Genomic DNA, 24,729 nt, shown 5'->3' with positions numbered 1-24,729 from the left:
AAAATTAACGTTTTCATTCGAAAAGCAAAATTTTTACTTTCAGAGGATTATTTCTGTTAAATAGGAATAAGTAAATTTCCTGTAAAATTGATGAAAATTGTTTTCAACTTGATTGGTACCTAGGTCAATGACTTCCTTCATTTTTTTCGGCTTGAAGTTTCCAAGGTACATATTTCAATTTCTTTCATAAATTCTGTAAATCGAAGATGTACTAATTTGAGCAATTCAAAGATTGACTTTTACTCAGTTTTGAGATACTCTACCTAGAAATTTTTTTCATTTTTGAGAGAATAATAAATGAAAACTGACGCTTTTTTCTGGCTACAATTCGTCTCGAAAATAATCACCAAATTCAATGTGAATTTTATAAATTAGGGTTCGATGCTTGTAGTGAACATCCAATTTTTCAAAATTCGGTACAACAAACTATGGAAGTGGTCCTGTAAAAGTGATATTTTAATGTAGGTATGTACCTATATTCTTTTCATTCTATTTTGATTTTTGTTTCTATTACCTTAGGGTAGTTTTCTTGTTACAATTGAGAACGTACAAATACAAATTAAGGTTACAGGAAATATTCGAGCTGGGCTGAAACATAAAACATACTCGTAACAAAAAACAGTAAGTAGGTATTTTTATTTTCGGAATATGGAACAATAACATGAAAATTTACCCTCACCCGGCCATAAATTTACAACGCAGGAAGAAATACAGCGACGGAAATTTATCATAAAAAAGTTCACTCTTCTATGAACTCAGACTGGTTGTCTAATTTGAATCTTGACCAAATATACCTAACTATGCATACTTAACTTACAAGTGGTGTGCAGAAAATTGTCTTGAAATTTTCTCACTTGCGGTAAAAAAAAGAACAAGAATACTTACCTACCAACGTTGAATATAAGTAACTACAACAAACTACGTCAGTCAGTATCCCAGGCGATAAGAATCCCATTTGTAAACGGAAATGTGTGTGTCCTTCATATTTGTGAATGCGTTGGAATAAAATTTTTAATGATACAACATATGCCTTCTTGAAGCATTACTGTTGAAAGAATCGGATATATGAGTTTGAATTCTGAAATAATCAACCATGACTAAGGTCGGAGATAATTTTCGTACGTATGTAAAACATTGGAAGACAGCAGAGTACTTCCATTTACATGTGTAGGGTCTAGATGCACACTATAGAGCAGCTAGGTACTATTCCACGATTAAATCTAATTAATTTAATTCATTGTCATTGTTCTTTGTTGAGCAATGCCTAATGAGAGAAACTCTTGATATTTAGATAATTCTTCTTATCGCTTTTAACCAAAAACTTTGCTATAGATAAGTTATTCCTACCACATCGCGGCTTTTTTTTTACCTAATCCAAAACATAAGGTAATGAACTTGAAAATTGAGCGCGTATTTTTTGGAAGAATGTTAATAAGCAGTATTTTGCAAATAAAACAAGAAAATTAACTGCAATTATTTATCATGTTTGAAAATCTGCGTAGAACAAGTTCTAATTTCCAAGGCTTGAAACATCCGGTTAGTAAATTTTTCTCTATGTTTTGATAGGTAGGTATGAGTTGTGATATTTATTCAGGAAACAAATGCTTCAATAATAACAATTTGGGTGGAAATTTTACTGCTGGATTCGAATTGAATCGATTCCACGAGTTCATACGAACGATAAGTCAACGTAAAATATTTATTTAAATTATATTTTACAATAGTACATTCTAATATTTAAAATCAAAATAAATATTTAAATTTACTGTACACGAATATAATTCCTTTAATTACGTATAATTTGACACAAAAAGAAAAAAATTAAAAAAGGAAAAAAAATAATGTAACAGATATTCTTATATACACTTTGTACTTATTTTAAACGAATTGTTTTTTTGGTATTTCATATTCAATAAAATTGTTTCACCAACAACTTTTTTAATATCTAGATACTTATCACATATAAAGATATGGCCGCAAATGCAATTTTTTTCTAAAAATGCTCGTATGAAGTTTACATGTATAACTGGGTACCTATGAAATTTCAGCACGTATTTCTATTTCAAAATTAAAATAAATTTCGTTAGAATAAGTATCATTACAATACACGGTTCACTTAAAAGACAAAAGATCGTCAATTTACAAAATGATATAGGTACTTAAAATGTTAAACAGTCTATCAAGTTTACGAAAGAAAAAAAATAATCGTTTTCAAAGGAATATTTTTTTTTAAATATTTCGTAAAACAAAAAAATAAACTGTATCCGGTATAAAATGAATGATAACCAATTTAAAATTGTGATACTCGATAAACTGTTTAAAAAGAATGCATGTATAAAAAAAATAAATAACAAATAATTACACTGGAAATAGTAGAATTATAACAAACCAAGTTGGTAACCATCATACTTTTTTTTTTAGGCTAAGAACAATTTCCTTATGAAATCTTATATACCTATCTATGATTGCTCACATCACAAAAATACGCTTATTCGCGTTAATACGCCTAGAAAATAATGAATTTATTTTTACGACTTGTATATTTACGTTTAAACGAATTAAAAATATAAAATAATAAAAAAAAAAAAACAATTTGTTTCGCTAAGCTACATTTACAATGCTGAAAAAAATGGGGTAAAATGAGATTTTAGTCGTTACATACATTTATTTATCTTTGTAAGACTACATTTTTCTAACGACTTATACACTAATTATATAAATTCTTTTCTATCACAGCTCACAAAGTCAGTGGTGTATTTTTTTCATTACAACAAAATACCTACGTGTTAACTACCTACTTATCATCATATTTTTAGATACGATACGCGATTTGAAAGGACAGAAAAAAAGGAATAAAAATGAAAAAAAAACAAACTGTAAAATGTAAATGAATGAAAATTATTAAAATGAAAAAATATTTTCATCGAGAAAACCCTCAACTAACCACTGACTAAATTATTTTCCGTGTTTTGCCAACGTGTTCTTAATTTTGGAAAAATATCACGGTATTTTTTTTTTTTTTTTGTAATTCAACGTATATAAATACTATCACTTCATGTGATGCTCAACTAGCTGGCAATATGGCGATGTAAAAAATTTTACAAATGTGTAACTATAATTTCATCGTCTATATCATCTTTTTCGTCATCAGTTTCTTCGATAACGTTGTTAGGTTTAGCAGCTTCGGCAGCTGCTGCCTTGGGATCTTCGGCCAAACTCTTCCTCCTTTTTGCTCGGATTTTGTGTCTGATTTCAACGATAATGTAACCGATGAATCCGATCACTAATACACAGCCCATTACGTACAATTTCTTCTTTTCGCAAAGATGGGTACTATAAGCGTACGCAATCACAAAGCCAGTCGATTCCCACAGCCTGAAGTTACTGAAAGCGGCTTCTTTGTTTCTTCGAAATAGCGTTCCGTACATACCTTTAATAGAAATCATTAAAGTATTATTAGCGATTGATTTATAATATCTAGGTATATCTACGTATAGAGGTACACAGCGCAAACGTTTTATAATTAGCGAGAATTTTACGCCATCGCGAGGATTTCACTATCGATGTGGCTGAGGTGGTACCTACTAAAAATTTTCAAGATTTTGTAATTTAGAAAAAAAAGCAGATGATCGAAGATTTTTTAAATACGGCTATTTACGTCATCTGAACAGTGTGTTCGATGAAATAACTTTTTTAAAAACTCAAAAATATTCAAACCGAGAAGTTTTTTTCGATATACCTAGGTATTCTTTCCAACTCCTTAATTATCTTTAAGAATTGATCAGTCACAGTCACAGTACGAGAAAAAAATTTCGAAATGGGATAAGAGTAAGATTGGCGTGGAAAAGGGGGAAGGGAGGGGTTCATGATTACATAAATACATATCTACCCAATAATTGAATGACCTAATCCGAAAATAAAAGGTATCGCAAGAGGCATGATTCTAAATTCAATTTTTCAAAAACGAATCACAATTGAAAGAAATTCAAACAAGAATTCCTCAATTCTAATTTTTTTTTTTTTTTTTTTGAGAAAGCCTTCAAACAATGAATGGGGAACCACTGGGTCAATGATACTCGTAGTTAAATTCTTCACTCCATTTTTTTTTCTAAAGCCTTAGAACAACAGAGAAGATCCCAAAAGCATTGCAACAGCTTTACCTAAATCAAAAAATCAAGGGTTCTACAGAAGTTCACATTTTTCAAAATTGCAAAATTAGTCAAAAATCGAATGGTCAATTACAATTATTACTTTGGAAAACAACGATTTTGGAAACTCATTTACCATCGTATTTCCAGGCAACCTGAGACATTATTGACAAAAAATGCCTAAATGCAAGATATGGCAACATCGTTTCCAGATTCACATTCAACATTGGTAAAAAAAAGACATATTTTCAGGGCCTCAATTTTTTTAAAAATGTGAATCTGCAAATTTAAGAACCTCGAATTTTGATAATTTTCTTTTTGTTCAAAAACCTCTCAAAATAAAAGTAGGTAAATATGCAAACAATTCATTTATTTCATTTCATTTAAAAAAATGAAGTACATACCAATGGAAACCTCACAAAAATTACAAATACCTACTTAGTTCATTAAAAAATTTCGCTACTCAATCTGACATGAGAACAGAGCATTCTATTAAAGTTTGGATTTTCCAAAACAGTTTTAAAATTTGCATAAATATCTACTTAATACCTAAATAAATAGATCTTATACTCCAAAGAACGTTTCTAGTCATATTTCAACTATACAATCACGCTTCAAGATCCATTCCGATAACCGCGATACCTACCAAAATGGAACATTTTCCCATAGTTAGGGGTTTTGAAAAGCTTTTTGGTGATATCATAAAAATCAGTGCTGCCACTTTTTTTCGTACAAAAAATTAGCTCAAAAAGTTTCGAAACGTAGTTTTCATATCGTTCCGACTCCCAAAAATTCTGAAAAAAATATATTATATTATGGACAACGTTTCATGTTGAACAACATATTAATAAAAAATTGGGATGGTACCATGTTGCAAAGTTGATTTAAAAAAATTTAAAGTTTGCAAAAAAATTCGATTTTTTGATTTAAAACAAGAAAAAAAGTTTTGATAGGTGAAGTTGACCCATTTGACCCCTATTTTTACGTATCTGTTGAAAAAGTTGAGAAAACCCTTTAATTTGGCAGCTAAAAAACGTTGAAAATTTTCGATTTCAGTTAAGGTAAAGTACCAGTTGTGGATAGGGGTCCCAGTTGTGGATAATCGTTCCTATGGGCTAAAAAAAAAAATTATCGCTCGTATCTTTTTTTGTAACATTTATTCATTTCGTTGCATTCATGACAACATGAAAATTCACCCATGAAGTCTATGTACAAAAGCATTGAAGTTTCAAAATGATAAAAATGCAGATTTTAAAATTTTTTAGAAGGAAAATTTCAATAATGGAGAAAAGCGAGTCAAATATGTAATTTTTCATAACTGCGGAAGTTTTTGGATAGTAATAAGATGAAATAACCACCTCTGCATATTTTTGAGAATTTTTGATTTCATCTAGTACTATTTAGAGCAGTCTTTGTCCGCAACCGGGCCAGGGGGCCCGGTTAGTGGATAATTGGAAGTTTTTGAGATTCTCTACTGAGAAATGAAACATTCTTGATTTTTTTTTCCTCCCAAGTATTATGTAGTTCAACAGTCACACTACACAACAAAATCAACAAATTGGAAAAAAGTTGAAATTTGGGCTTCTCAGAGCATGTTGAAAAAAGTATAACCACAACTGGTACTTTACCTTATTTTGTTCTTCAAACTCCATTTTAAACACATTTGAACAAATTTCACATGATTATTACGTGGAGGGACTTTATTCTCTAAAAAAAGACAAAAAAGGACTTCGAATTAACAAGTCTTTTTAGCAAGGGGCCTGTCAGTGTTTTCAGTTTTTAGCGATGAACCATTTAAAAAAAGTTAAATCTTCGATCATTCAAAAAAAGCAGGGACGTAGTTAGGCTAGGTATAATAACTTTCAATTTTTAAACATTTTTGTTCTTGAAAAAAAAGAAAGAAAGAAAGAAAGAAAGAAGTGACCATTTTTTGACGGAAGAAAAAACTCAAACAAGAAAACAGGATAAGTACATAAATATTTTTTACTTCCATCCGAAAAAATCGTTCAAAAATTAATGAAATCATGATTTTTTTATTTTTTTGAAGTTGAAAGAACTGGGGCATAATTTTCTATCAACCAAAAAAAAGTAATCTAACTAAAAATATTTTGTTAAGAAGCTAAAAATCTAAAGAATTGTCATTATGATATTCCAACGAAAAGCGCCTACAAATAAATCGCATTAATCATCGCAGAAAATACGTACGGAATTTTGAAATTAATAATTTGATACAGTTATGTACAATTCTGAATCAAGACGAAATGCTGAGATAAAAAATGTTATTAAAATGTCGACGAATTGAAGCATACCTACGTATTTTAATATTGGTGAAGATTGCATTTTTTTTTTTTTTTTTTTTAGATTTTTACAGTTGATTGATTCATTTTGAAATGACCCTAAAAACACGCTTACTTTTATATTACTCCTTCTTATGATTAAAATTGTTATTCCATTGCTTTGATACCTATAGGTACGTTTACAAATATGCATTGGGTATTTTATCGAATAAAAGTAGAATCGCAAAACGTAGCTGACATAGCCATCAAATGAATCAAAAGCCCAAATGAAATATTTACAGGAATATAGGTAAGGCAGGTAGGTAGACGAGCACACAGGTAAGTAAGGAATTTGACATTCATAATGTAACATATGGTTTATAATTTCGCATATCGAGCACAATATTGTTGTGTTGATTATTGAAATAGCGAAATTAACTAATTATCAACATTAAAGGCCATTATACTCGAACAATACCTAAATACAGATTTCTCTCGATTTTTTTCATTTAAACGAAACAATGTAACGAGTAAAATTCGCATACATGAGGGTTCCGATCGCGGTTGGAATTCTTTATGCGCAATTAATGACGTTTTCATATTATTCGCAGCGTGCCCACCATTCATCGAATTTATATCACTTTTGAACTCCGTTCAACCACTTTTCTTACGTATGCGCGCAATCATCAGCCACAATCATGACCGTACGATTTAATGTTTCAGCGAAAGTTCCTCAACTAAATAATATGGATGCACAAACGGGGGAGATGACGATCCAAGGATATTTTCAAAGGTCACTTACCGTTTACTTGCGTCTGCCAAACAGCGTCACCGACACCCCATAGGCCAGATATTGTAAAGAATATATGCGGTGAACTTGGATGAGGTCGCCATATGATCAATACCCATATTAAGCAGGCGTGTATCGCGAATCCTAAACCCATCAACGGACTTCTGCCAATGTACTTCATCAACGTACCGAACAACAAGGAACAAATCGCATTCACGACGCCGAAACATATCATAACGTAACCTACTGAGTGAATTCCTAAAGCGCAGGATATGTAAGCCTGCAAAAAAATACCACAAATTATTACATTTATTGAAATGATAGGTACATACCTACAGTTACGTGTACCTATTATAAGCATAAATTGGTAGGGTGCAGTCAAAATTAGTTCACGGAGGGATCCCAAAATACTAATTCATGGACACTCATTTTTCCCCTTCACCCCTCAGCCATTGATTACGATACAGCTAGATCAGGTAATAGCCTGATTTTTCCCCACTGACAGATTGAGATTGACGAGAAAGAAAATCCGCATAAAAATCAGCTGGAATATATTTTACCTGTATCGTGTACCTAATTTGGACCTGTTCCAAAACTCTCCGAGGAGTATATTTATCGTGTATTCGCGAAACAATACTTGAAATTTATCGTACTAATTTCATTCGATGGAAACGTACACGTTTCATCATCTGTTATTCGACTTCTTGTATGTAAATAAATACGAGTAGATCGGAAACAGCATCAGTCAAATTGAGAATTTGAGATTAAAAAATATAATTTTCAAAGAACCAGTTTGATAGAATTTATGTCATTGATCAATAAGTAGGATATACATTTCGGTATGTTACTCGGTTATTATTTTATGTTAATAATTCGATTTGGCAAAGTTCCCTAGACGGAAAAAAATCAGAGGAAGACTTTCTTTTGTCGTGTTGTTCTCGTGATTCAGCTATGGGAAACATCATTTCACTCTGTTTTATAAACGAAATAAGTCTTACTAACGGTCAATTGCGACGAATAATACGAAAGTGAATAATTACCGAAGTAAATTCGGCTCCAATAAACGCTTGCTCCATACCGATCCATATGGTTATCGGTATTAGTAACTGTTGGTAAGGTTTCTTCAGCTGGTACGCCGTAGCTGATAATAATTGTATACCACTCAGCCCTTGGGAATTGGCTCTTGTTTGTTTTTCACCATACCTGAGAACAAAAGAAGTAAAATAGAATTAAATAAAAAATCATCAAATTCGCCGTAAAGCATTTTAAATTCGAATATGGGCTAGAAAGTTCGTATTCCACCAAATACCAATGAAACATGTAAATATATACTCGTACTTCAAATATGTGACATTGCAAACGTACCATAGCCTATTCTAATAGACTACAAAGTAAACATACGCTATATGATGCATGGCATGGAATTTTACAAAAAGGGCGAATTAATAAAATGAGATCACAACGACACCGCATGATATGCAACGATGATTTTACGCTTCCATGTAATAACTTACATTACTTAATATGTCGTTTAATTATAAATGAAATTGTAACGACCAAATTCACAATATAAATACGTTGGAATAGCCTTGATTTTCTAATAAAATAACGCTATTTTACGTCCAGCTCGAACCGACGTACAGCGACAACGTATTCCATGTCAATGAACAATCATGGACAGCTGACACAGACGACGTTTCCTTATGCAACGCGAATATGCAATTTTATTGGCATTTCAAACGAAATAAACGCATACTTCTTACATTGAAGCAGTAAAAAATAATGATAGAGAAGGAGAGGTGCAGGGAAGAAGAGAACTATACCTACAGTGTGCGTAGGAAAAAATTCGAAATTAATATCGTCTCAATTTTTTTGATATCTGGTCAAAGTAATTCACGGAGAAATATCAGAGAATAATATTGTCTTCAAAGTTTTTAAAAACTGTGTCCAATCTAAGAAATTTTTTGGCTAAAAAATTGAAATGAATAATTAGAGTACTGTATTTTGAGAGAAGTGTAGTTAGTCGAAAACCTCAGACTAATATGTAATTATCAACTTGATAACGATGAAAAGTGCGAATTTTGGAAAATAATGCAGTACCAGAGTGAGCCATGAGTACTAGGAGCCTGCACCAAAATTTTTGGAATTGCAGTGGTAATTATTCATTTCAATTTCTTAGTCAACAAATTATCTTGAATAGGGCGAATTTTTGCCATTTTAATTTTTTTTAGGGTACCTAGTACCTACATGATTTGACTGAACCTTCCTAATTAGGAGTGTGAAAAAAAGTAGAAATGAATGCAGCAAAAAAATTATTCGAAAAGGCTTGAATTAATAATTTTCAAAATTTTGGTATATTTGATTTGGGTAATTTTTTTAAATTTACTAAGATTTCCAATTAGTTTAGCTGATATCATCTTGTGGGATTTTTTAAATTTTCAATCTCAATTATTTCAAATTTAAATCCTTTCATTTCATAGACCAAATAGTTGTACGTACTCTCTTCCCTTCTCCGTTTAAGTATAAAAAGAAAAAGTCAGATTGAACAATTTTTACAGCTTCTATCATATGAGCTACAGGTATCTAATAATTACTCAGCAAAATAAAAATAAAAGTAGACATTCTTTGTGAAATGAAAATGAATTTGAAAATACATACATATGAACTAAAATTTCAGCAAATCGGATTGATTATTCGATTTTTGGCGAATTTTTGAAATTTCAAAGTCGACCATTTTCGACAGTTCATGTTTTTTTTTTTAAATCCAATTATTCGATACCTATACCTAACAATTATGGAAATAAGTCCTGAAACGAATATCAACTCCCCCAAACAGAATTTTACTGTTTCCGGTCATTCTGGAACCCCTGCCCTATTTTCAATTTCTCCAGAATTTTAAAATTCTTCCAGATGAAGTGAAAATTGATGCGGTCAGCTGAAAATCGAATTATAGCTTATTCTCGAAAAGTTTACATAGTTTATTCATATTTGAACCGATTTCTAAGCGGACAACTCGAGGTGTTTTTTGACCAACATTCTGCAGTTAGGTACCTGTTACTAAAGACTTATTAGAAAAAAAAAAAAACGCACTTCAGATGTCCGTCTGAAAATTAGACCGACTGTGGATAAACTTGTTGAATAGATCGATGAGACCGAGCCACAGCTCGATTTTTAGCAGCGCAAATTAATTTCTACGCCTTTTTTGAAGACATTTTAGAATTCTAGAAAAATTGATCAGTTGTGTGTTTTTTAGGCAATATGAATAGCCATTTGTGCAAATTCAAAAATTTCCATGCAAACAGAAAATTTTGATTTTTTGAATTTTTTTCCTGATATATACTTATTTTGATCAAAAAAGATCTTCGATGTACGATACATATACTTAAATCTGAAAATCGGCATAAATGTGGAAAAAAACTTCAAATGTGTTTGATTTTTAGCAGTTTAAATTGATTCATCACGCCTTCTGGAGAAATTTTAAAACCCTGGAGAAATCGAAATCTCGCTTTAGGCTCCATAATGGCCTAGAATGATAAAATTTATTTTGAAACTTCAAAAATTTTTCCAAAAATTGAAAAATAATTTGGGCACTTGAAACTTTGGTTAAGTATGTGGGTGTTTTAGACCATGCTCTTTTCAAGAACTGGTGTCCCGTTCAAATCGGAGACCGACATCTTGAGAGGCTTCCTCGTAAGATAAAAAGTAAAACTAAACATTAGCAAAATTTGAACAAACGAACCAAAAATATATCACAAAGGTACTTGAAAAATTTGCTCTAAATTTTTTTTTTTCAATAATCAAATATTTTTTGGATGTGAGCTAAATACGAGTAACATTGAAGAGATTTCCAAAGAATGCTGGGTTACAGTAAAATAAAAATTGTTTTTTAGATTTCAGAAACTTTTTGGGGTGAGGGTGAGGGGTGGAGAGAGCAATATGGGGAATTTTTTCATGTTTGTTAGATTTTCAATAAAAAATCGTAAAAAATAGAAACCTAGTATTTTTGAGAGGTGATGTATCGAGAGAGTCCCGAAACTAATATTCAATTTTTTTTTTCTAACCGAACCAATTCGACCATCTGGTAGGTATATGTATAGAAACAGAAACCAAAACAGAAACTACTACAAACAATAAATAATGGGTCAACAGACTAGGTAAATACCTACCTACCATTTCTCCTACATTGTTTTGAACAAAAAAATCATTGTTAAAGGTACCTATTAATTCAGGTGCATGGTTTAAAAATTCATTAAATTATGATGGTTGAAAATATATCTCCTCTTAGTTGGCTTTTGGTAAAGACGTAGAGAGACAGACGAGACAGGTAATCAAAAGCGATCACTCAGCTTCATAAAATCATAATGAACATGTATCAATCTAAAATAAATACTCGATTGACTTGGTTGATTGAAATTACCCATTAAAAAAATATAGGACACTCGGTAATTTAAAAATTTCATTGAAAATTCTTCTTCTTTCAAAACTAAGAAAAGCCAGAGGAAATAATTTTGCAAAACGAACATTACCTCGAGACATTATTTGGCATTTTGCATTCATTTTTATTTTGCGAGCATTTCTATCCTTACTCAATTTAATTAAATTTCATCGCCAAAGGATGTCCATTACAAACGTACGGAAGAAGCGTTAATGCAGAGAGTGTTACCTAAAGATTAGAAGATCAAAGGAAGAATTTTACGCCCTATAGGTATGTATGTATATACGAGTAAGAAGAGGTGATAGGTTCCTCCTAATACCTAGTATTAGATATTGACAAGAAAAATGCATACGGGAAGACGCGCTACAGATATCACAAGAGTGTTGGTGACACACTTTCACTTGTTTTTATACACATCGCGACCAAAACTCTGTAATGCCAATTGCCAATTCACATGAAACAGCCGTTGATAATTCATAAACATATAAGTAAAAAGAAAGAAAAAAAGGCGAAAACCCTATCTACCATATTCAATGTCACGTTTACATAAACACGCGGCAAAAAAAACACACATACGCATGTCATATGAACCGAGTTTATAACAGATAGGTGAGTTTTCAAGCACCTTGGCGGTTAACCGTCGTCGCACGATCTCTGCCGCGATGTTCAACTCGATTCTTCGATCGATCGATGGATCGATCAGCAGCTCATACAATGGAATTTCGATTAAGGTTGCACGGATTCGGTACGATACCGATTAAATAGTCGTTAATTATTCGCGCAAAAACAAGGTGCCCTTCTTTACCGCTGGAGGTCGATGATCCGAGCCATTTGTATGTACGGTCAACAAGATCAAGGTCTAGATTATTATCTACTAGTACGCAACGATATGCGTACGGATTTGCCTATAGGTACGTAGAGCTGATTACCGAGCAGTGAGGATTTTTTTTCACGCAAATTTTTGCACGTATATTCGTACTATTACAGAATAGTTTACGTATTAACCTAATTTTCACTAGTTTATGTTAACAAAGCGAATTTATCGTAGTCATAGGATCGGATAAATGCTGCAATTCATCATCTAGTTGAACCGTCCCTGTAATATAGGCTCGTTGGTGTTGTTTGTATTGGTAAAGTGGTAAACTGAACTTTTAATAACTGATCCTTTGTCAATTATTATGATTATAAGATTGCGCAGTTTCGAAATTTTTGATGACTTGACTTTGCTGACATGAATAAGGGTAGAGGCACCAAATATGGACCACTTTTTTTGAGAATTGCCACTTGAAAACTATAGGGTAAAGAAACCTCCACAAAGGCTTAAAATGAAGTTCCATCCTTCCACTAACACTGTACAAAACTTCAGGGGTGAAAGTCAACTTCAAGTATGTTTTTTTTATTGTTGAGTGACGAGTGTCAAAATGACCGTTTGAAATTTTGGACGCCTAATATGGACCATTTATAAAATTTTAAAATAAACATACTTTCACATTTTTCAAAACGTCATATTTATTAATTGTAGAAATGAACAAAAAAACGTTTTCTAACTAAGCAGTGCCGGTTATTTTTATATATTTTTTAAATTGTTGAATGACGAGTGTCAAAATGACAGTTCAAAATTTTGGACGCCCAATATGGACCACCTGAAGAATTTCAATGAAAACATATTTTTACGTTTCAAAACATCATACCTATTTATTTGTAGAAATGAACAAAAAAAGTATTTCAAGCATTCCCCTTTTCAGCGGCTGTAAGAAATTATGAAAATGAGTAAAAAAAATGCAATATCACAGGTGGTCCATATTAGCGCAACCCATAAAAAAAACTTTGCACCAAAAATTTCTGTACATACCCTCATTTTTAGCAAAAACTGATCACTGCAGCAGAAACTTTGTCCTTTTTTGATAGATATTATAAACGTCAATAACATTTAGAAAATTCACCACATATAGGTATAATTATTTTAATAAAAGTTGAAAAACACACTAAAAATTTTTTTCATAGTCTCAAAACAGTTTTTTGTAAATTTCTCAGCGAATTTTGACTTTACAGTTGTAATTTTTGTCTCATTCGTTTTTTTGGTGAAAAATACATCGGAAAACAGTTTTTCCTGACAGATTGCGCTAATTACCGACGAGAACGGCCGCTGGTCCATAATAGGTGGCCTTACCCTTAGATCATCACATTCTCACAAAGGAATTACTCGAAGACCTGACCAAGACTTCCACTTCCCATTCAAAAAAGAAATTCAATTTTTAAGAAGAGAATGGTTTTAAATCCCATGACCAAAATTTCAGCGGCTCAAAATTCAATTATTGATTTTTGGCAAATTTTTGTACACCTAAAAGTGGAGATTTTTTGAAATTTGTATTTTCGATTGATTCATGTTTTGACTTCGTAAAAACGATTTTCACCACATCCACTTGAAAATTTTGACATGCATAAATTTTGGGTCAAGGTCATCTTTGCTCAGACCTCTTTAATCCGTTGCTCTACTTCAATCGTAGTAACAAATTTGAGCACATTTTGTTGAGATTGCTCTGTCTGACAAGGAGACTTTCTTGGATCTTGGTTTCGAAGGACGAAGGGATAAGCGGTGTATAACACTATCATCGATGGTTTGAATACCCAGAAAATATTGATTGTGAATCTGTCAAAGTGACAGTTGGAGCGGTTGAAGAGGAGGAAATTCGCGGAAATTCTGATTAAACCAGCCTTTTTTTCAACCAAAAAAATAAAATTTCAGTTTATAGGCTCTAAAAAATTCCACCTAGGTATCGCAATTTTCGAAAAACAGGCATTGATAATAAGGAAAATTATCACACTGGCGATCTTGAAAGGTTAGTATCCTAAACTTCGAGAGCTCAGAGACCTGATGCCCTGAACTTCTTGGGCATTCTTTGGTTACAGTTTCTAATAAGTTGAGCCTTCGTGAAACGATGTATGGTCTTTTTCTTCTTTTTATTTTTGAATTTTCGAAACACGATTAATTTGTTACACACCTTGGTAGGTACCTAATTATAATCGAAGAGAATTGTATTAGCCATTAAAAAATGCACACAAATTCAGAAAAAAATACCTCATCTGTGGCATGGAGCCCTTAACTTCAAGAGCCCGGGAGGAAATCCCCCCTCCCAGTCCTACCTGTATCTTCGAGGGGGATATATTTGATGCACGTCTGGAACTATGAAACAGATTTTGCGCATGATTCTTCTCAAAATGAATTCAGGTCAAGTAATCCAAATGCTCTCAAATAGGTACTCAAAATCTAATAAAATTCCAAGTTTTGAAATCCTATAAAACGAATTTTGGCGAAATCAGTAGTATTCAGAATTCCAACCACTGATTTAAAAAACTAAAGAAAAAACGAAACTTATATAAAATTTTATTTTTTTGCACTCGATCTGTTTAGATTTTTGTTCGCTTTGCATGTACCATTAAACGGTACCTAAACGAAACTAGAGGATCGCGGGACGTACCACTGTAAACAACCTACTTATATCTATCAAAATTTCTACAAACATAGGTATAGTCTATCTTGATCACTAATGCTCTGATAGCACGTAAAAGTAATATCAATGAAACGATAATTCCGTAATAAAAGTGACGAAAAAAAAAACGTCTTCCTATTGACGTCAAACGCGATTCCATAAAGAAAAGAGGTTTTCCATTTGTTCCTGATTTCAACGTAATAAGCAATCGCAAACAAGCGCGCGATTTAATGAAATTAAAAGTCGTCATTAAGTACGATGATGTCGATGATGAATAATAAACAGCAATTTTACCGGAGACGAAAAAAAGTCGACAAATAGATATTTATAAAAATGTAATTACTACTCGTTCGTGAGAAATAAATTTTCACGATTCATGCACACCGCATCGAATAATGGTTTATTGGCATGATACCGTTTTTACCTACACTTATTGTAATTTAACTTACCAAGGTATCTATTTTGTGGCGCGATTTACGAATTTTTGCGGGCCAAGTTTCGTCAATCGAGAACCGATTTAAATTTTGTTCGCACAGCGAGTCCGATAATTACAGGGTGTTCCAGAATAACCTTTCACATTTTGGTAACCACTGATCTGTGTTCAAGTGGAGCTAGGGGAATGGTAAAGGCGGTTCTAGGTAGCCAAAGCATGCCGAATTATGTTTCAATAGTTATTTTTTGTCCTGGAGAAGTAGATGGCTGTACAGTGTACGTTTACTGTGAAGGTCTTTTTTTAAAAATAAAGACTCCTGGACCCCTTCACTCTTTACTCATCGGTAACGAAGCTCATTTTTATCTAAACAGTGAAGTGAATATACAGAATGTGCGCTTCAAGTGTACAGAGAATCTTTTGATAATACTCGAGAAACCTCTACACGCCGTCAAGTTGACTGTTTGGTTGGGCGTGGCTAAAGTTGGTGTAGTGGGACCATGTGTGTTTAATGAAACAGTGATGGTGAGGGGTAAGGCAAAATGTTGAACAAGTTTCTTGTTCCTGAACTGAAAGGCAGATAAAATAGAGTTACTTACTTGGTTCCAACATGTTGGAGCTACCTATCATTCAGAGACCAACACAATATGTTTAGCGCGTGAGCACTTTGGACATTGAATAATTTCGTTGAACACAGAAATTTAAAGGCCACCTCGATCCCCTGATTTTTCAGCCTATGATTTTTTTTTATGGAGTTACCTCAAGTCAAAAGTGTATCAGGATGAATCTAGGACTCTGAAACATCTTCTAGGTAATCTTAATCGTGAGTCGAGACTGATAGGAAGAGAAGTGTTCAATAATTTGAAAAAATGTTCGGTTGAATGTGTCAAAAATGATGGAAAATATCTCGATGAAAAAATTTTTAAAACTTGATTTTTAATGGAAACTCAAATATACGGTCTAAAAACGGCATGTTTCTACTTCATTTTGGTTGTAAAAGAATTTTTGTAAACATTTTTCTCTCAGAGTAATAAGAAAAACAAATGTGAAAGGTTATTCTGGAACACCCTGTACATAAATTTGTGGTCAAATTGCGGAGCAACGTTTCAGAAACACGAGACGAGATTTGACTTATTTGGTGCAAAAATGCCAGTTAAGAAGTGGAAACTTTGAGGAATTTTTTTCTCCTTTAATGACATCGAGAAACACTGAAGAGAGCCAGAGGTGTAAATCTTCGCTAATATTCGGTCTCGTAGACGACTCGGTGAGGTATTTTTGCGCGTGCGCGCCTCCGCAATCCGCATCCGATGTGCGACTTGTACGTAAAACCAGTTTTATAGGTCAGAAGAAGAAAAATTTGGTAGGTCAAGATTTCTAGGATTGAACGTACATATGTATGCATACACTACATACATAGGCTACATGAGATAAATAGTTTATAACGCCAAGAACAATAATACTCGTAAGAAAAAAGAACGGTTCAGTAGATAAATACGTCTGAATAGTGAAAGCCGTTTACAGTTAGTAACTTAGTCAACTTACAGTCTTATATTCTAGTATGTACCTCTCTACCTATGAGACATATTTAGAAGAGAAGAAGCGGGCGGCGGATAATTGTGTAACAAAGTTCTTGAAATGTTCGCGGTCTGCGTAAACAGTTTTACTATAAAACAGATTATATGTACATGCGTACATACCTATGTAAACGGTATGGGTATAGGTTTCGCTTGACATTAACCTGCAATTTGCCCTGCATATAAATACCTCCGCATTATCACGCCTTCGTACAGGTCTTCAAAAATATCCATATGCATAGCGAATTACAACAAAAATCACCAATAAAATATGGTTCCTATTTTGCACAATTAATGTGTAAAAATTTTCATTTTTTTCTGAGCACCCTGTAGTTTTGTGCTATCTCATGACAAATAATTGTACCTTGTAATTTTTCTGCTCGATCGGTGCTTATTTACTTGTCGTGCATAGACGTACTTTTGGAAAATTCGACAAGTGCCCGAGAGTGCAGTATTTTCCACGATATCCTCGTGGAAAATATTACGCGAAGGTGGCGTTACGTTTTTCACGGGGATATGGTGGAAAGTACTGCGCTCACGGGCGCTGAAAGATGAGAGGTTTTTCATGAAATGACAGTTAGGATTAGAGAGATCTTGGATTCGATTTTGATCTCAAATCTCGAACCTTCGAGGGCCAATTCAAGATATCAACTCGTGTTGGATATATGTATCAAGGATCCACCATACAAAATTTCAGCCCTTCAAGTGTTTTGTACCTCCTTACAAGTCCGTGAATGTTCACGAAATGACATTTTTTTCAATTCACGAAAATGGTTTTCTCGATTTTCAGCGAAAACCCAGCCACTTTTTTAAAATTCATGCGAGGCAAAGCTTTAGAAAATTAAATTTAAAATCGAAATGGTGTCATTATATTTTTGCTACGATTTTTATTGGCTTTCACTCTTTTTTTTTTTTTTGAATATTTTTCATTGAAAAACAGACCAGTGCGCACTGCACAAAATATTAAAGTCTCCTAAGTCCTAAATAGCGTTCATCTAGCGAAAATGTAATGACAATATTTCCATTCTAAATTAAATTTAATTTTCTACAACTTTGCTAAACTGATAACGTCATTTGATTCAGTATCTCAAATTGTATCAGGGACGGTATAAGTGCCAATTTTTCAAATTTTAGTTTTCAGAGTTGACCTAATTTGAGGAGCCTTGGTTCCCCTACCAAAACACTTGGGAGGCTGAAATTTTGTGTGGTGGCTATTTGAGCGAAATCGATGAACCTTCCTATAATGTGGATTTAGAATTTAGAGTTAGGTACATTTAGATGAAGGATTTGTTTGCAACTTTACTTTTTTCAACATTCTGTCAATAAACCAAAAGAAATACCAGCATGCGAAGACATTGATTGTCCTTTAAAACTATACGTTCATGAGACGGCACTACACTTGAACAAATAATTTCTGCCAGTGTTTCGTGATTTGGTTTAAACAATAATTATATTGTGTAAATGTCTAGGTCCTACCTACAATGGGAACGTACACCTATAATCATTCGTTAAGCGGTATGACTGGCGTCTGAGACTGAGAGTTCCTTTTTCTAGTTAAATAGGTAACAAGTACCTTTAAGAGAGCCATGACTCATCCTTTCAATTTCATACTGAACTTAATGAAAATGGTGGAATAATTCGTAAACAGTCGAATCCAGGAAATATATAATTGAGACGAAATTCGAGGTCGTATTGATGGGGAAGAGAAGAAGTAAAACCAATTCTTTGTACTTGTAGTTTCAGTAGGAAAAGTTTGAAGTTCTTGGAAAATTTGCCTTTGTTTCACATCCTAAATATAAACATTAAATCTTGACTGTCGTTTAAAAAAAAAAAAAGAAGATTCAATTCTACATCAACCACAACAGGTATAAGCTTATAGGTACTGTACTTATAGGTACACAATACGCGTACCTATAATGTGTATGACTGTTCATAAGATGTACCATTTAGAAATTAAGAACGAATATTTCCTAATGAACAATGATAATATACTTTCTTCTACTTATCATGAGTATCTACACGTTTTTCTATGACATCACTTTCATTACATGCAGCATTGCGATACGACATAAATGACACATACCCTGATATCCTAAGATATCAATGCTGCTTATTAAAAGATTCGCAGACGAACAGACAAATGAAGAAAAAAAACAGATGGTGGCTACCTTTCTTTCAAGTTTCAACCTACTACCTACCTAATTTCTGAATATTAAATCACAGACGGGAAGTCTGTGCTGTGTTGTGTTTTAAGTAAGTACATAACACGCGACTTTATTAAATTATTACGATTAACACGAAATCGAATACCTATACTTATTAGGCTAAATACCAACGACAAATTTTTTCGTAAACACACGATGATAAATTACAACATGCCATCGATGGTTGTTTTCCTGAAGCGTGGTAATATCGCGTCAAAATATTCGCTATAAATTTACCTATAAATACGGTTACGAAAGTAAAAGTTTCTCTGTACCTATAAAACGTTGTCCATATTGCTTCGCAAATTGCATTTGGAAAGAAGAGCAACTTGAACAATCGAAGATGTTATGAAATAATGAATGAAAAAAAGCAACTTGAAAATTCGTGTTCAATTAAATGGTGATGAGAATCAGCAGATATATCTAGTCTACAGACGTAGTAGATGGACTAGAGAAATTTTCGTCTAATATTATAGAGTAAGTAAGCAGCAGGGATGTAACAATACAGATTTGATTTCGATTTTTTGATGGTAAAATCAAAGTGGATTGATCCTGGATTATGCTGGTCAAAATATAGACCGCATCTACGTATGAGAATTTCAAAAAAATTGGTCCATGCATGTAAGAGAACATTTGAGCCAAAGAATTTTTCACTTTTCAGACCGAAACTAATAGTGTGCTTCGTACACTAAAAAATCTGAAAGAACAATTTAAATTGAGATGGTTACATCTATAAATAAGCAACTGGCACGGTAGCCCTGAGGATAAATAAGTTCAAAACCGAAATATAGCTCCATGTCCATGGTGTCCAACAGAGTAGGTTCAGAAATGTATGTACCTATTTGAAAAAAACTTTTCTAGAAGAAACTTCTCCAATAAACTTTTTTGAAGATGAACATTTTTTGGGGGAAGGACGGGTCCTCTTGCAGTAAAACTACTGGGAAAATTCTGCTTTTCAAAAAACTCATTTTTGAACTCAATTTTTGAAAAAAAAATACTTGCTTTAGATGAGGGAGGGGTGTAAATAATTCTCGGAAAGATCCTCATTTTTTCGCCCAAGTCCACATTGACTCTGGCCAACACCGATGTGATTTTGAACCGGACAAAAAGGAACCGAAAGAGGACCCCAAAATATACCACCAGCCAAAATTTCAGGCACTAAAACTCATTTTTCGAGTTCTGGCGAATTTTTGAAAATACAAATGGGCCAAAATTTTAAAAAATCAAAATGTCAGAAAATTGACCAAGAAACCTGAAATTTGGTTTATACCCTATTTTTGATCTCCCATGTCGATTGGTGACGGTTTCGAACCGTTCTGCAGCCTCCAGCGAATTTTCGGTTTCTCCAGTAGGTATTCGAAAACACACTGGGCGTAGGTACCATCCCTGGCGTTTTTCGAATACCAAGAGTCCACCTACACACCACCTCATAAATACCTGCACATGCAGATTACGTGTATTTATAGCAGTTAGGTAAAGGTCATAAGTTCTCGTGCTATGGAACTGCATAATATTGTATTGTTAATCTGACATTTTTCTTCGCTAGTTTAGAATTAGGTCGTTTAGAATCGGTCGAGCGAGATAATTTACATCGGAAGATAACAAACAGTCCAGTATTACTGGTAGAAGAAACGTATAGCAAGTACTTATAGGTATTGTAACTCTAGAATACCTACGTTGAGCTAGATGTAAAATTTTTCAAAGGATTGTTAGCTATGGCCAGAGAAGTGGATTGTATTATGCAGCAGATAATGACATCATTTAATACTTCAATATTATATATCTGGTATGCAATGACGAAGTTCATGACTGCGTTTGTTTTAATCACACGTAAGTAAAGTATAGGTAGGTAGATACTTATAGGTACGAGAGCCATATTGTATTTCTCATACGTTTATGTGTACTTATCGTTAACATAGTAAGATACCTAACTATATGTCCATCGATAGTGAAAATATTATTTCATCTGCACTCATTCAATCAGTCAACTCGTGTGTCAATATGTTTGAGAGGAAATTGAAATTTTTAAAGGAATAAAATCATATAAAAATGATTCGCGAATTTCGATCGACCAAAAAATGCGGTCAAGAGTCAGACGAGGTTCGCTAATGTGCCGCATTAAACGTGTTTCCCCGCCAAATATGCAGAATTAGGCAGGTACCATGTTTTGATGGCATTGAATATAGATTTTTCGTACGACAGAGAAATAACTTGGAATGGTGACCATATCCTCGCACAGATGAGATATAGGTATCTAAATTTACATGAGTATTTTTGTTCTCACTTTTAAATCAATTGGTTCCAATTGTAACGAGCAAGGATTTACTCAAATCTACACCTTCGATTTACTTAGAAGGTTTCTTTTGCATGCTGCATAGACTCACTTTCTTAGCATATTCATTAAAAAAACAAATAAATCAATCGATTAGTATACACACAACGAAATTGCGATCGTGACATCGTACTATTATAAATATAACGGTCCTACTAGCAGATTATTCGCACTTCAGCCAAAAGTCGTTCGATCAATCGCACAAGCACGAGAATATACTTACGCGAATTTCACTGCGAGTTTACACACCAAATTGAACCGCGAATACCTAAAGCCATAAAGAAGAAGTCTTCTGGCTTTCAGAGCTGCCAGCTAATCACGTGCAAAAGAAATTCGTTATTTAAACTTTTTTTTCAATACCAAAATTTTCTCTTTAATTTTTAATTACTGTTTTTAAAACCAATTATCTATCGTCTTATATAGGTACAGTAATTCGCAAACAGTTATTTGGCATTAGCAGTTTATTCTATAAACCTAGTAACCGTGTATTCCACTATACTAGACACGACATGTATTTTTTTTTCTTCAAAAAAACTTCCATTAAATTTGCAAATTTTCTGGTGGGAAAAATATCTCTGAATGAATTTTTTTCTGTCTGATTTGCGTGCACAAAATAGTTATTATGACAATTGCGAATTCTGTGTCAAGCTGTTGGTTTTAATGAATAGTTACCAGGTAGTTTTTACTAGATTATTAACCATGTTGTGTACAATGAGAAGGCTATCAACTGAACACCATTATATTGAATTTGGTAATCGTTGGCAAACGTGTGTGTGTATAAGGTATAAATGGCTAAACCTTATAATTATTTTTTGCAAATTTTTTTCAATGGTCGCGCTTTATCGTAACATTTAGACGTATGTTTGTAAACTAAAACTTGACATTTCGTTTTTTAATGAGATTCATGATTGGAATCAGGCTTTAATTTTGAAACAGCCTTCGTGTAGAGAGAAACGTTGGCCAAATGTCTGGCATAAGCATCGGACACTGAAAATGCTATGCTAGTGTATAGAGTAGGTAATAGATATGTATATAGGTAATAGGATACGTTTAGATAATTGCATATGTCAATATCTGCAGTCTACTTTCAAAATAACGGTATGTTTTCAACATTTCAAGCAACAAATTTAAAAATTAATCCGTAATCTACTAATATTTCAAATACGAACGAACAATAAGATTTAAGAGACGATATCACGGACTTGAGAATGCTGCCTAGCGAAAATGAAATGAAAAAAAAGCACAATAAACCAGTTTTATTGTTTTACGTAGGCCCGCGCGTGTGGCGATAGAACCGATTAACTCAAAAAAGGATTAATTCAAATGACCTACTAAGCATTTGGATCCCTCTTTTGCTTATTATTGGGAGAGGGGGATGGGGGAATCTCTAAATACTCCTGGTGAAGAAGCTACGTCATTCACGTCATTTAAAATTTTTTAAAATGACAGAAGCAATCTTTTTTATCCTATTTTTAACTGATTAAAATTCTCAAAAATTGTTTCAGGCAGTTTGTACCTATTTTTCTGAGCAGCGAAAATTTTCGAGAAGACTCCAGAATTGTTTAAAATAAACACCAATCGACTTAGTAGCTCCAAAACGGCTTAGGTACGGCTAATAAGATTGCAAACAATCAATTTTTCATTTTTTCAAATACTTACCTAATTGCCGGAAACATTTTTGAGCTCCAACCAGCAAAAAACGAATTACATATTAAAAAGTTGGGTTAAAATCGATTCAAAAATCTATGGGGGGAAGGGGTGTTGGAATGGCTCAAACTCATTATCAATGAATTCAGACTGCGAAGACGGGTAGAAAATAGGATAGAAATCAAACTGTCATTCTGCCTCAAATTTGAATTTTTCATATCATGGAAAGTGTGTCAAATATAGGTCAAATTTAGAACCTGAAATCCGGCCTGGAGGTGTATGTATTTTTGTATTTTATCAAAGTATTATTTATTTTATGAGAGAAATTTGAAATTTTATTCGCCCGTTTAGATGCCTCCATTGTTAAAAAATCGTTGTTCTCAAATTGAGTAGAGGGGAAGGAGCACAAAGTTACCTGCAGTAACAATTTTAGTTTTCTAGCCGTAGAATTTAAGGTAGGTATTCGAAATCATTGAAGTTTTCAAAATAGAATCCACACTAATTTTTTTTCAAAAAATTCTGGCGAAGTCTTGCTTGAAACTTGAATATGAAATGTCATTACAAGACACTTCAAAGTTTTCAAAAATTTGATCTCTGACCAAATTCCTGACCCAATTTCATGAAATATTACTAGCGTTTTAAAAATTTTGTAGGCAACACACCTCTCAAGCAAAAAACATACCTATGTATTATGTACTTAACTTGCTCATCACATATTATCAGCAATTCATCCAATAATGACTTTTGTAGGTACCTAAATAAGTGCTAGTAATTGACAAAAAATTACCCATGATTTACCTAAGATTACCTGCCAATAATTTACTGAAATTTACCAGTTATTTGCCAAAAGTTACCCGCAATTTAGTAACAATTACCAGTAAGGTAATCTACCAAAAATTACTAGAAAGGTAACTTACTAAAAATTACCAGTAAAGTCATTAATCAAAAATTACCAGTAAGGGTAATTTACCAAAAAATGTATCCGAAATTTACCAAAAAATTACCAGTAATTTACCAAAAAAATTACCAGTAATTTACCAAAAGATTACCAGTAATTTACCAAAAAATTACCAGTAATTTACCAAAGAATTACCAATAATTTACCAAAAAATTACCAGTAATTTACCAAAAAATTACCAAAAAATTACCAGTAATTTACCGAAAAATTACCAGTAATTTACCAAAAAATTACCAGTAATTTACCAAAAAATTACCAGTAATTTACCAAAAAATTACCAGTAATTTACCAAAAAATTACCAGTAATTTACCAAAAAATTACCAGTAATTTACCAAAAAAATTACCGATAATTTACCAAAATTTACCAATAATTTACCAAAAATTAAATTTAAATGATTCGAAATTGAATTAGAATTACAATTGAGAATGAGAATAGACCAACT

The 24,729-nt window shown here is 32.9% G+C and overlaps 1 protein-coding gene and 1 long non-coding RNA gene across 4 annotated transcripts in view; both read right to left on the bottom strand.

Moving 5' to 3' along the window:
* Positions 1–314: 314 nt before the first annotated feature.
* On the bottom strand, positions 315–1,020 carry LOC135838401 (uncharacterized). Its single transcript, XR_010557404.1, has 3 exons — positions 886–1,020; positions 515–588; positions 315–440 (listed from the first exon to the last, which is right to left on the bottom strand). It is a non-coding gene; the product is annotated as an uncharacterized LOC135838401 (long non-coding RNA).
* Positions 1,021–2,980: 1,960 nt separating this feature from the next.
* LOC135838399 (UNC93-like protein) overlaps positions 2,981–24,729 on the bottom strand; it is a 56,617-nt gene continuing 34,868 nt past the window's right edge. For all 3 annotated transcript variants that reach the window (XM_065354010.1, XM_065354012.1, XM_065354011.1), the window contains exons 4-6: positions 8,255–8,417; positions 7,227–7,494; positions 2,981–3,430 (exon numbers count right to left, since the gene is read on the bottom strand). In XM_065354010.1, coding sequence (XP_065210082.1) covers positions 3,099–3,430; positions 7,227–7,494; positions 8,255–8,417 — 763 coding nt within the window. In that variant the 3' untranslated portion in view covers positions 2,981–3,098. The remainder of the gene's footprint in view (positions 3,431–7,226; positions 7,495–8,254; positions 8,418–24,729) is intronic.

The sequence above is a fragment of the Planococcus citri genome, chromosome 3, assembly GCF_950023065.1.
Source record: "Planococcus citri chromosome 3, ihPlaCitr1.1, whole genome shotgun sequence".
Classification (NCBI taxonomy): Eukaryota; Metazoa; Arthropoda; class Insecta; order Hemiptera; family Pseudococcidae; genus Planococcus; species Planococcus citri.
This window is presented reverse-complemented; position numbering and strand designations above follow the sequence as displayed.